The sequence below is a fragment of the Plodia interpunctella genome, chromosome 7 (assembly GCF_027563975.2).
Source record: "Plodia interpunctella isolate USDA-ARS_2022_Savannah chromosome 7, ilPloInte3.2, whole genome shotgun sequence".
In the NCBI taxonomy this organism is placed as follows: domain Eukaryota; kingdom Metazoa; phylum Arthropoda; class Insecta; order Lepidoptera; family Pyralidae; genus Plodia; species Plodia interpunctella.
The window spans coordinates 8,236,523-8,250,390 of record NC_071300.1 but is presented as its reverse complement, the minus strand read 5'-3'; the positions used below and the strand labels follow the sequence as shown (position 1 = coordinate 8,250,390).

The 13,868-nt window shown below is 36.2% G+C and overlaps 2 protein-coding genes across 2 annotated transcripts in view; both read right to left on the bottom strand.

Moving 5' to 3' along the window:
- LOC128671140 (uncharacterized) overlaps positions 1–8,994 on the bottom strand; it is a 143,200-nt gene extending 134,206 nt beyond the window's left edge. Inside the window, 1 exon segment of the mRNA XM_053747368.1 lies at positions 8,854–8,994. Within this exon segment, the coding sequence (XP_053603343.1) occupies positions 8,854–8,959 (106 nt within the window). The 5' untranslated portion in view covers positions 8,960–8,994.
- LOC128671141 (putative malate dehydrogenase 1B) lies at positions 8,679–13,635 on the bottom strand. The gene is made up of 5 exons (XM_053747369.1): positions 13,414–13,635; positions 12,195–12,751; positions 11,435–11,906; positions 10,374–10,488; positions 8,679–9,839 (listed from the first exon to the last, which is right to left on the bottom strand). Exons 1-5 carry the CDS (start codon positions 13,549–13,551, stop codon positions 9,595–9,597), a joined length of 1,527 nt encoding a protein of 508 aa, XP_053603344.1. The 5' UTR covers positions 13,552–13,635; the 3' UTR covers positions 8,679–9,594.
- Between the last annotated feature and the right edge of the window lie 233 nt (positions 13,636–13,868).

Here is a 13,868-nt window from a genome sequence, read left to right as displayed (position 1 = left end):
CCAAGATGCCTTTAGACGACTTGAATAAAGTCTGATACAAATATAAGAAACTTCCCGGGGCTTCGCTCCCGTGAGAATTTTAAAATATAGCCTATAGCAAACTTGGATAATGTACCTTTCTAAAGGTGAAAGAATTTTTGAAATCGGTTTGGTAGTTTCGGAGATTACCCGCCTCAAACATACAAACTCACAAAGTCATAAACTCACAAACGCTTACTTCTTTATAATAATAGTATAGATAATTTCGAATTGTGGTTGACTTAAATTTAATGCGAATTTCGTGATAAACAAACAGGAAACATCACCAACGGAACGTATATAGATACGTAACCCACGTCCACAGATCTTGATAAGGCCGCCGAAAACCGATGGTTTCCATAAACGCGAACAGTATGTCGCGATAGTGATCAGAATTTAATTATACCTTGGGGTGCAGTCACTCTGCCTCATCCAGGGACAATGGTGACATGCGACGCCGGATATTCTCGCACTGTTTTCGCTCATTATGTCACGTTGCCAACGTTGTGGCCATTCGACGTGCCTACATTGCATACTTTGTATAGTTTCGATAAATAACCTCACATTTAAACTAAGTAATGTATATCGATTGATCGCAACGTTTGACCGAGAACATGCGTCAGTAGACAAAAACAGCTTCCGTGTTACGTGTAACAAGAACTTCTACAGCCATTGTTTCTTGATCAAGAGGTCAGTACTCTATAGCATGAGGGGTCATCATTACGTTCTACCAAGCGCCAAATCGAATTATTTTTCTACCTTCTTCTACCTACCTTTCCTGTTATAGGGATCTAGGGTGATGAATGGACTGTGTGAAAGACGCAGTGGATAGGACTAGTAGTAGCTAGTACGACAGGATATCAAAGATGCTATTATACCCGTAAGGATATAGTTAATCAGTACATAGTTCCTTACAGGAGAAGGATTGACAAAAGAGATGTTGCTATTGTTGAAGAAAAATTGAGCCTCAACAAAACATCCTCTATAAAAATGTTCATATAGGAATTGTTACTCGTTCCATCTAAGGAGGCATTCACATAAGCAGCTCTGTGTCACATGAGAGCGCAGCTTTACGCCCACAGGTAATTTTAATAGGCTTGTGTCGAAATAATTAGACAGCGGGGAGTGGGGGGAAGCAACGGCCCGAATCGGCCTTGCCTACCTTCCGTCTTCAGTGTATTCAAAGGTAATACCAGATAAAGTATGTTGTCAAAATTAACTCGCCGAATACCAGACAAATTGAGACACGGCTTTGAATAATGAAAACCCCACTCGAGACAGCCCGATCAGATTGGTTGCCTAACTGCACTAGAAATAATTAACTATATTCATGTACTATAAGCTTTATGACTTTGGTTTAAAATTCTAATTATTTCTGTTGCAAATGATGTAGTCTTCAATATACGCAAGTTAATAATTTGTCATAAACAGTAGATATTTTGCTTAGCACTTTGGTGACTGCGTGTGCTGCAACGTGGTCTTATAGAGGCTTTAATTAAAAATAAGCCAGCGTTCATGTGCCCCACGCCAGCAGACCATCAATCACGTAGATATTATGACATTTATCGTGACGTAATCGGCGTTTCGCGTACATTATTAAATGTAGCACAACCTCACCTTTCGCCACAGCTTGGAACATTGTATTGTGTTTCTATCTCCGGACATGGTGAGATGATTTGGTCATTATCCCCTTAAACATTATGTCATCTTCATGTTAGATAAGCTACCGGTTGGAGCTGCACTGGATAATTCGCAAAAAAGCGGAATATCCCATTGTGTCTTAATACCCCAATGTCTAATTAAATCAGGTTAGCCTTGTTGTCTTGAGGGGATCCAATCCACAAGATAATCAAACTACACCTCATACACAATACCAACTAAACTATTCACTCAAGAAGTTGCAGACAGAGTCCGTCCGAGTCCCTCGAGGTCGTACAGTCACGACAAATTCGCATCGTTGATAAACATTGTTCGCTGTAACCTCGGCGACTATAATAAAGATCCATTTTCCCACACGTGAGAACTCTTGACCATTTTTTTCTTTAATTTCAATGAGCATTGTTACGTTGTATTTAATTTTGCCTACATTAATTTACACGGTTCGCAAGACGTAAGTAAGAAGGGACTAAATGGAAATGTTGTGTTCTGCTGGTTAGCAGAGCAGTATATAATAAAGGGAACGCAGGTGGTTGAGTGGGAAATTATGTTCCGATTGCCGACATTTGGGCGTCGAAATCAATGATTATGTTACATACACGCCTTGCTCGCGTCAGATCCTTGCGTGTTGTTTAATACATTAACTATAATCGTATATTTACTTAACACAGTAGCACAAGTTCTTTATGATTATAGTTATTTCAATTTGTAGTTTCTTATGTAGGTCGTAGGTTCTTATTCGTAGTTTAGTAGAACCAAGACGTAACCACAACTTTATTCGTGTTTCAAAATAGTGAATTGTATAGATGACTAAGCAAAACTTATGTAGTTATACTTCTGCATTATTATCCTGTATCCTGTATTTTGCATCCAGCCAAAACACTTGGCTAGACCGTCGGCTTGGCTTTGCGCGGCTCGTTAGAACGACAAAGTCCGACATCAAACGGCCCATTTCTTTATGCTGCCATGACATTAAATAAGAGGGATTTGCTATTGGTCGCCCATTACCCCGTAACGCCAATTTAACAACATTCTCCAGCAGTCGTTTTGATACCCATACCGTAACTTACAAAGGACTAGACAAACCGTTGATATAATTCTTAAACAGCCTACAAAAATAAGATATTGGAGAGACGGTACAATTTTGAAAAGATAATCATATAAATTCGGCACGAATAGGTAGATACCGTCATTGCATTCATTTTGGAATGTTCCCTAGTGGAACCAACATGATTTATACCTATGTAGTAGGGGAAGACGATCCACACTAACAACGGCCGACGATAAGCAAAGCCTTTAGGATTAATACGTTCTTGGAGTGCCCGCACTTTTGACGCGAAATAAATTTTAGCCGGTCGAAAAACCTTTTCCTATCTACGGCACAAGGCTAATAACGTTCTCATCAGCTCTAGTCATTCGCGCCAAACATGATAGGAATAGCCTATTATACCTACAAGTCTATCGTAAAGTAATACAGTGTCAGTTCTTCATATCTTACGGGGTACCCAGTTGCGAAACTCGAAGGTCACATTTAGCTGTATGGCGGACTTGTTGGCGGAATCTTAAAATAAACTATTTACTAAATTAATTTATATACAGCAATATAGATAATGATAAAAATGAACAAATTATCTGTGCTGAGATCACTTTCAGCATATCTAGATCCTTTTATCCTATATATAGATCCTATTATTTTGTAAGCAAATGTAAAAACTATTATTTTTTTACTGAATAAAGTTTTTGTTGCTTTCATTATTTGATTAATTCTTTAGACTATTACATTAGCTCGCTTTACCACATCTAATACAATTTTCCAAAAAATAAAATAACGTGCTTGAAAACCATTCGAATACCGCCACCGGTTCAATTTGCCATTCATAATTCAGCAGAGGCTATTCAAAGCCCTACAGGCTCTTCCACTAATTACCTGGATACTCGCAGAACCGCATAAAAGTACTCGTACGCAGAATCTAGTCTGCGACTGCTAAAATGAATTGCCACTTAGAACCCAGGCTTTCATTCCAAAACAATGAGGGTTCAGAAGTATACTGGTTTTTTTTTAAAAATGAGATACTGTTTTTTACAAAATGCCAGTCATCGTTTATTCTGATTTTAAGTTTGCCATTGAGAAGTATGGATCGATTGACCATCCAACCAATACCGAGAAGAAAAAGTGTGAATAAAAGAAATATGTAATATTATTGTTTTTGCAGTATGTATATACCGATATAAAATAGTTCGTAGTTACCTACAATTCACTAACATTGAGACCCTTCTGTATGATCTATATTTTAAGTTTCCACACTTCGCATACAAGAGCCGCTAGCGACGATTTAAATTATAGGTTTGATAGACTAATTCCTTTCAATGATTTAGCAAATAGTCGCAGTTTAATCCACTTGACGACAATTTTGCCGCCATTCGGATTTAAGAGGCAAGTTATTGATTTTATTTCCTTACCAGTCCCAGACCAGATGTTTACCAGTACCAGACGTTTTAATAGCAGCTTATAATTAGAAATTGCCGATTGTTAATCTGAAACACAGATCTGAAGAATCGATTGCCGGGGATACGTCAAGATTATGAGCATCAACAGTATATTTTAATATAAAAACTCTTTACTACGAAATAAAAATAAAAACGACAACTATTTTCAACCTTTTCATAAATATGTGTAAATGGATAAATGCACAATAATAAATACATGATGCGTAATGCAGTAACATGTTGTTACCTTTAAGCTAATCCATATGTACTTGGCTTATGGATTATATGTTACCAATCCTGGGCAGCAGGAGTCATTTATATAATGTAAGTAAACAAACGATTACGGTGGACATGCGGACATAAACAGGAATCGCGGTCTGCGACTTCCGTAATATACGAGTTATTGCATTAGAGGGAGACACGCAACTATAACCGCAATATAATCAGATCCAACCTTTGGTCATCTGTACTACGTTTGCGTTGACCTTCTTTCTAATTCGAAAAGTTGCTCGGCTTCATTGCATCCAGCCGCTTTGTGTCCGATCTGTCACGGTCTCGTTCATGATCGCACGACTGCCAAGTCCATGCATTCCGTGATGAGAAATGATGAAATGAGGAAGTTTCGTGAGATTTATCAATTGGGAAAAAATTGGCGAAGCGATTGATGCAAATGACCGACGGAATAGCTTTGTCGAGTCATCTCTGGGAGACTGAGGTGGCTCGTGTCGGAGCTTCACTGCTCGCGCCACAGTCCCGTTAGCCGGATACCGGCGCCCGCGCAGCCCGCTTGTTATGCAACTGACGTATCCCCGGCAAGCGAACTGCTAGATATTGTTGATTTTCCAACTGGAAGGTTACGCAGAATTGCATAATTTAACTGCACCAAAATTGTATTATATGAAGGCTTTTCTCTAAAATGTACATTTAAACAAGATATTCTCATATAGCATACAAGCAGTTCTGATACTTTTAAACATTTACGATAACATTCCAAGAATGCTTTGTAAACAACAGTCCACCTTACACACTTGTCTTACCAAGTCTCCGTGTAAGGAAAAAGCAACTGAGACGACATAGATTCCGCATCTTATTTGGTGTGAAGCAAAAAGGCTACGCGAGGCTACATGACGTCTACTAAGATTTCCTTCTATATGCGCGGTTAGTTTACATATATTGCTATGCAGCGTAGATACAAATCGTGTTAAGACAATGTTATATTTAAATCATAAAAACCTTTATCATTAATTTATTTAATCGAATGACAATACGATCGCAGTCCGATCGGGCCGCGCGCCAACTGAATAGTTAAATCATACAACAAATGAATTTTGTTAATGGTGAAGTTTTTAGAAATGACCAAATTAGTACTTAGATTAGCAGCAAACTGATGTTATCAACCTAGTAACAATTCGAAACAAAACCTACATTCAGATAATCCGTCTGTACAATTGTTTTTAATCATAAACACAATGTTTATTTACGTAGTTTACCTCGCTGACACAATTATCTTCCCATTAATCCCGGGTATCCCGGAGGCCGTTGTACAAAGAGATTAATTTCAAACTACCCGCGCGAATTTCCACGTACCGCTGGACACCGGCTTATGTAACATTCATTAGCTGACTGCCGCCGCGGGAACACGTTATCTTCAAAGTCATGACGCTGTGTGAAATGGGATGAGAATATGAATATTTTTATGGAGGAAAACTGACCTGATTCTAACAACTTATGACAGAAAAAGGTACGGTAATTCCACTTGATGTTGTTCTTTATACTTCAGAATATATTTTTATGTTAACTAATGATACGAAGAGGGTTGATTTTTTACCAAGGGAAGTACTCTACGAGGGTTGATTGTTTACAGTTGGCCGTGTTTCAGCTGGAATTACCAACCTTATTACAAGTAGGTCAGCAATAAGTACTTGAGCCCAACCCAATCCAACCTCAATAATGAAACGATTTGTAACGAGAAACGGATAGAAATCCGTAAATGCCCAATGTAGTCCGATTAAAAGGAAAGAAGAGCATTCTGTAGCATTGCGGAAACTAATGCGCGTCCTCCGATAACACAAAATAAATATGATACAAAAGAAACATAAAATTTGATAACTATATTCTCTGAGGAAACTAGGCTAACTTGTCTTATTTTTAATTCGGCATTTGCCAATATTTTCCAATGTGCCAATATTGTAATTTTTAAAGTGAATATTTTAATAAAATAATTAAGATTGTTTAAGTATTAGTTTACCACGGCGGCAGATGAGAAAACAAGGGCGTGCAGGCGCGCGAGAAAACGTCAAGATAGACAAGTGTCACTGAAGGGAAATCAGACCATGGATTTAATATTCCGTGTCAATTTCATCCTTGACGTTGACAAAATCATCGTTTTGGCGAACGATGGAGCCACGAAATTTAAAAAAAATGGATTAATAGGTACTTCGTACACGGAGTACCTACTAATTCCATTCCATTTACCATGGATCAAACGAATAGGTAATGATTTCATGTGTGAGAAAAAGTGCATTTGCTCACTGTGCAGCGCATTGTTTATGAAATGAATTGCAACTACATTCTGGCATTTCTGTTACTATATGACAGTACTGAAACAAACAAGGTATACCTAGTTTTATCTGTTTAATAAAAGTGTCTCTTCTGTAACAATATTATTTGCTGTCGATAGTCGCGAGGGGCTGCCGGGTCTTAGCCTGATAGCTGCCAGATTATCGTCTCTGGGAGCAATTTGTAGGGATTTGCGGCGACCTTCGGCCCAAATAAAGTGATCGTCCATCATTACGCCCGTGATCCACAAGGGCTAATTGAGGTGTTGACTTAGTCTGACTAGGACACAGAATTTCTTTTATACATATCAAAAAATTCCTAAGTACACATATTATTATTTTCATTCTATTTTCTTTCAACTTGTCCATAAAAGTCAGTCGTACCTTGTCTTCAGTTTTTTAGAATCCAACTAAACATGATCAACAAAAATACTTTATCACTAGAATGTTCTAGTGATAAAGTATTTTTGTTGATTATAGACTAGAGTTATATTAGGAATTGATGAGGATGTCCTCATCAATTCCTAATATAACATAGTGTGCAGATGCCACATAATGCTGGCTCCACTCGCGGAAATTTGCCGAATTTTGGCAGATTCAGCATACATTGCTGGTTTTTCATTGCAGTAAATACAATCACTCATATAAACTTCGCAATGTACACGTATTCGCGTCGGCGTTCGGCGAAAATATAGAACCGGCATAATACTTAATAGTGTAATACCTATTAGTTATACATGCCAATTAGAATTTTATTGAATTTTATGTTGAGTTTACAATTATTATGTGAGTCAGGAAAGTATTATTTTTATTTAAACAATTTAAATAATGTTAAAATAAATACAATTAATAATTTCAGGAGGATTCAAATGAATAAAGTAAATATTTAAGATATACCAACCAGACAGAAATTTGTAATACTTCGTTAATGTAACAGAAATAGGTATATGGAAAAAGACAAGGTGGAACAATATCCCATAGATTATGCAAACAAGATATCCAATAAAACAGTTGCTGATGAAGTAGTTTAATACATAATGATTCAACATTATCTTTGGACATTACCTTCCTCAAACCACTATTAAATTGTTTTAGACCATACACATACATTACACCGAAACTTTTTTGTTCAGAAACTTACTGTGCCCTGTATAGTATATACATGGGAATTTCAAGATAAAAAGTACCCTGTGCTATTCCTAGTTAAATTCTACCTTATTAGGTAGAATTTTACTAGGCAATGCATTCTTCAATTAAATTTGATATTTCAAATTTAACAATTATATTTGATATTTCAAATTTAATTGAAGAATGCATTGCATTTATAACTCGGCACTCATTGTACTCAACATTTGACAAAATAAAATACAAAGAAACTGTCTTAAAGCTGAATATGCAATATTGAACTTCAATATCTATTATAAATTATTAGAAATTAGTATTATAGCAAATTACTAGCTCAGATTTCTTATCTGAGCTTGAGTACAATAAGTATTTTTCCCACAAACTTTCAACATTCTTATGAGAGTGCAGTATAAAATATATTTCTAGAAAAATCAAGACTGATATGATACATATAACATTGTGTATGGGGAACTGGGTGAAATGGTGGGACCATTTTTTTTTATAGTATGGGAGGATTGATCACCCATCTGGTGCTCACACAGGCGTCCCCAAAAAGTAATATTAATAATAAAAACAATGTGTAACAAATAAATTATGAACCAAATCTAATAACCATTTGTACCGCAATAATTAGACTAGATCACCTGATACATGCTATGATACACTGCATAGTCATAGAAAAGTTTTGTGTGTATTGAATCAACAGATAACTAAAAAGTACCTAGTTTACGACTCCACTTCTAGGATGTTATTTTATATTTATTGAAAAATTTAATAAACTATTTGTTCTTATTATTATTTCGATATTCTCATTACTAAAAGAAAAAAATTAAAGAAACTGAACATAGAACTTTATTGTGAAATTTTGGTAAAGAAAATAAACTATATTTTATAATAACATAAACATAACTAGATGTGTGCAGGTAGTGCATAAGCGCATGCAATGTCAGCAAGCGGGGATTGAGGCGATGTGGGTGGCAACAGGCAAGGTTCTTCGTTCGCCTCTCACCTTGCGGGATTGTCGATGTCGGATCCAGCGGCGTTGCCACCACCGCCACCAATTGGGCCACTGCCTCCACCGCCCACAGCACACCCCACATGTCCCATAACCACATCACAACACTACACTATCTCATTATTGGCACAACATTCACACAACTTAACCAATATGAAAACCTAACTATGCTAATAACACCTATTGGCACGATCATACTTTTGAAATAATCATAACGCAAGAACTTCGCTGAACTGCCTTTTGTCAGCGATTTATCACATAATGGGAGAATTCTTCTACAGGCAGAAAACTACGCGAATGTTGTTGAAACAAAGACAGTTGCTGCACGTCATAACATTCCTCCACAAAACAAAATAATGACAGGACAGAGACAGGCGATGTTATTCAGGCAACGTCTCGTATATAACTAAACTAGTGTTGTTCCTTCCTACCTACCTGTGCTTGTTGAGATTCTGCGAATTTCGTTCAGAAATGAAGCAGTCTATTCGATTTTAAATTGTTTTAAAATTAGAATCTGTATTCGAAGAGTATGCTAGAATTATGCATGTAGTTGTGTAAAAAATAGTTGTTCACTGAATACAACGTTGAGTATGTTAAAGTTCATCACGAAGAATAGAATTCCGAGATTGAAGCTGTTATTGAACTCTTTTTACCCGGAAATCAGCATGAAGTTAAAACTTCATAGGGTATTAAGAAAAGAAAAAAAATCTGTAAAAATGCTAAAAATTTGATAGCTTAGTCGTAAGCTCGGAATTCCTTTTTCTTAAAATATTTAGGTTTACATGTACACGGAAAGTATTGATGAATTTCAGGTAATTCGTGGTTTTTCAAATTCATCATTAAGTTAGCAATATCTTCTAAATATTTTAAATTCATATTGGGATCTTTTGGTAAGGGAAAATGTTTGGCAGGTCGCCATTCGCCATGCTTGAACCGTGCAGGCTGAGAGAAGGCTCCTTTGAAATTTAATCCAAAAGCACCTGTAAACACAATTTCTACTAATACGTAATACGAATGGGAAAGTTGTCTATCCGCCCGTAAGTTCATCCGTGAAAGGCCCCATCTAAACCGCTGGGTAAATTATAATGAAATTAAATAAAAGGGGTATAGTTATTGATCGGATGCCAAACCTTGGCTACCGCAGGCGGAAGTGTAAGTAAGTAAAAGCTAAATAATAAATACTTATAAGTACCTATTCCTTATTTTTAGTCTTTGGAGATCGCCATGACTTATTTATATAGGTACGATCCATAGATTAAGAAAGGTGCCCCGCGCGCGGGTTACGATCCGTACAAAAGAAGTGCAGGTGTACGAAAGACACCTTACACGTCCTTAAAAGGACTTCTTTTTAAAACACGTAGCACGTCATTGCGTCCACAGGTTCTCTTTTTTACACGATGCGTATACTATACGAGAACAAGAGACAGCATGTGGACGTTAGAAACGTGCTGTTTGTACATTTTGTGATAGGCCATCGCAGCCTCTTGCTGTATGGCTAAACCGACACTGCTTACCATTGCAACGTATTCCCAAATTATATATGAACGTCGGTTGTGGATCAAAAAGCCAAAGCTTAATAATATTTAAAACAGCCACAGACTTGTTCAGATATAGTTTACCGGGGTCCAGCTGAAAACATAAAAAAGTCTTATTCCTCATGGCTAAGGGGTTGTGGTCATTACGTGGAATTGTACACACACAACAACTTTCTTGGAATTAGTAATGGAGTGGTTTGCCATTGCCTTATCCATTTCACACACAAGTTAATAATCAACTAGTGTGCAGGTTTCCTCACGATGTTTTCCTTCAGCGGAAGCAAGTGGTGGTCGTTGAAAACAACACGAGTCAGATTGGTATACAAACTCATGTGGCACGAGTAGGATTCGAACCTGGGACCTTTCGTTCCACAGGCGGCTTCTTAACCATTACACCACCACCGCTTCTATAATATTAATAACTACGAATTAACTAGATTCTACAATTAAAATTAGTAACAAGCTATCCGATTTGATGTGGTAAAAGCCGCCGACAGACCAACAGAAAGTTATGAAGAAGTTTCTCCTATTCCAATGAATAAGTGCGTCCATTTCTGTCGGTTTGTCAGCATCAGTCATCCAAATTGGATCGTCTGTTACTAGACTAATATTTAGATAACAGTAATAAGCACCTAGGTCATCTATTCTTACCGTTTTATTCATAACATAAAACTTTGCAACCCGTGCTACTTTAGTAGGTTCATACATTACGAATAAACTGAAGTCGTCGCGTCTTTTTCTTAAAACGTTACAAACATTATAAACTGATCGTTTATTAGCCTACTATTTTTTTATTATATTCATTTTTGTCATTGTCTTTTTTTAAGCTGGATTATTTTTTACATAAAACCTTGGTATACGTACAATGATGTAAATCATATCTTAAAAAATTAAAAAATACACTCGTATTCTCTATAATATCCAAAACTTAAGGCAATGTTCATCAACATAATGTCGTCTCATATCGTTGAGATTTCTTGTTCATAAATTATATTCTATCTACTATTTTTACTTAAAAATACATATCTGTTAAACCGTACCTTACTTTCAGTTTGTTTCTTCCAAAGGGTATCATCAAAATACATCAAATATTCCAATGTACGCATTTCCGGTGTAATAGATCCAATGTTCAGTGTGGAGTTTTTTACTTTAATATATCTGTTATATGGTTCAAATGTATTGTATTTATGAATAGTAGTTCTAATATCTACCAAATGATTTATTCCCACAAAGCCCCAAACAGGTGGACTATATATATTTTTCATCGGCACTTGGCAAATTTCTGCTGCTGTTTGAATGACATCAAAGCCTAGATCAGATGTAGCCACTACTATGTTTTTTTTATTAATACTAGTAGTGGAATTCATTAAAACTGTTGCATTGTAACACGCAGGTCCTAAGTTAGGTAACAGAACATACATTTTTCGAGAAGCTGAAACGTTTATATTTACTGCAATGTCTTCCATCAGTTCCTTATTTTGATGAAGCCAATCTCCGATTGGTAATTTTGGGCTGCAAATGTAACAATAGTTTTATTAAATAATACTTCGCTTTATATGATAACTAGATGTTATCTCGTCATTTTTATAAGTTCCTTTGCTTTTATTTATACACATTTAGACACATTCGTTAGATGTACACGTTCACTGGATATAAACCAAACTCCGCGGTTTCGGTGTAATCTAGAAAGTCAAAGTAGGTATTTAACTAGGCAGTTAGGTACTTTAACTTCCTATATTACACTGCAACCACAGTCTTTGTAAATATTATTATTAATATTATATATAAATATTAACTTACTTAAAAGGAACATAATCCAATATTATTAATAAATCGGTGTATGAAAGGACAAAACCAATTTTTTCGACATATTTTACCACCTTTCCAGGTTGGGTAGTAGCGGTGTAACTACATTCATCTTCGACATATTCCATAAAATCTGGTGCGCAACGGTTATCGTTTATATAAAGTTTCGTAATACTTCTACCATTGTGATTAATTTTTAGTAAGCCCGAGATCAAATATTTCGTCATAGGACTTCCAGCTCCGGATATGCAAATATTATAAGTCGTTTTTGTTGGTGCGTCCATAACTTCCTGTTTTTCTTCTAATTCTGCTACTAATTCCTTATCTTCTTTGACCTTTAATTGGAACTGCTTATTGTTCTTAACTAGACTACCGAATTTATCTAAAGCCATAAATTTTTCAAAATTATAGTATGAATGACAATAATCTAAAAATTCTGAAGCTCCTCCTATGTAATAAGCTTTACTTCCTTTGAACAGTAATTCTTTCCAAATCAATGGTGAACTTTGGTGATGCCAGCCATTTTTTTGATTTATTTTACCCAGCCATGTCTGAAATAAATTCTATAATTTTTAATACTATCTTTGAAGATAACGTAACTGCTGTTGCTGCTGGGTGTCTGAGATGGGACCTGTGACGTACAGTGACGCGATGTAAGACGAGCCGTCGAGTGGCTCTCGGTCGATTCATGGACCTGTGTAGTGAGTGCGGTGGAACATCAGTGACTTTGGCTGTGATGTATAGTTACGTGCGGAGGTGGGGCATGTAATCATGCCGTTAATCACACGTGTATTAGGTCATGGACATCATAGACATCTACCTTCTCACGCCCAAATCAGAAACAAAATTTAGAATTTCTTATCTAGCACATCTGCACTCGCACAAGTTTTTTTTATGGTATAGTGGACAAACGAACATAAAGGTCGCCTGATGGTAAGCAATCACCGCAGCTCATGGACACCAGCAACCCAACACAGGTCACTGGGACGCTGCCGATTTTTAAATTTTATATTTGCTGCATCTTACAAACCGCCGTTCAGCATTAGTTATTTTGACCAAATAGTCCAAGGTATCAGCTACTTCCCTACCAAATTTCACAAAAATTAGCTCAGCCGCTTGAGCTTGAAACAAACATACTCACAATATTTCGCCTTTATTATATTAGGGAGATTGTAATAGTTTGAATTGAGATATGAATAAAAAGAAATCATACCCCCCAATCGGCAACCTTTTTTTCTAAACGTTCATAGCAAAAATTTGGAAGATTTTGAAGCAAATGATCTGCCACTAAGCACATCTCCGCAAAAAGCTCACATTGAGATTCACCAGCTATTACAATCCTCACGACCATTTTAAAATAAGTGTAAATTTTCGTTCGTGTTTCGTGTTTATAAAAGACATTTACACAGTAATTATTATTCGATTATGACGTTTTAAAGACGTCATAAACAACAAAACTATTTTTCCTAGCTGCCTACCTATTTTTATAACTGATGGATTTAGTAAGTATTGTAAGTAGGTACTAGTACCTATTAGAATTGATGCGAGAAAATTCGAGGGTATAGGCAAAAACAACTAAACTATAAATTTTTACTAGTTTCTAATATAAACACCTGTTTATATCAGAATAAAATTTATTCTGATATAAATAAACCTTTATTCGTTCTT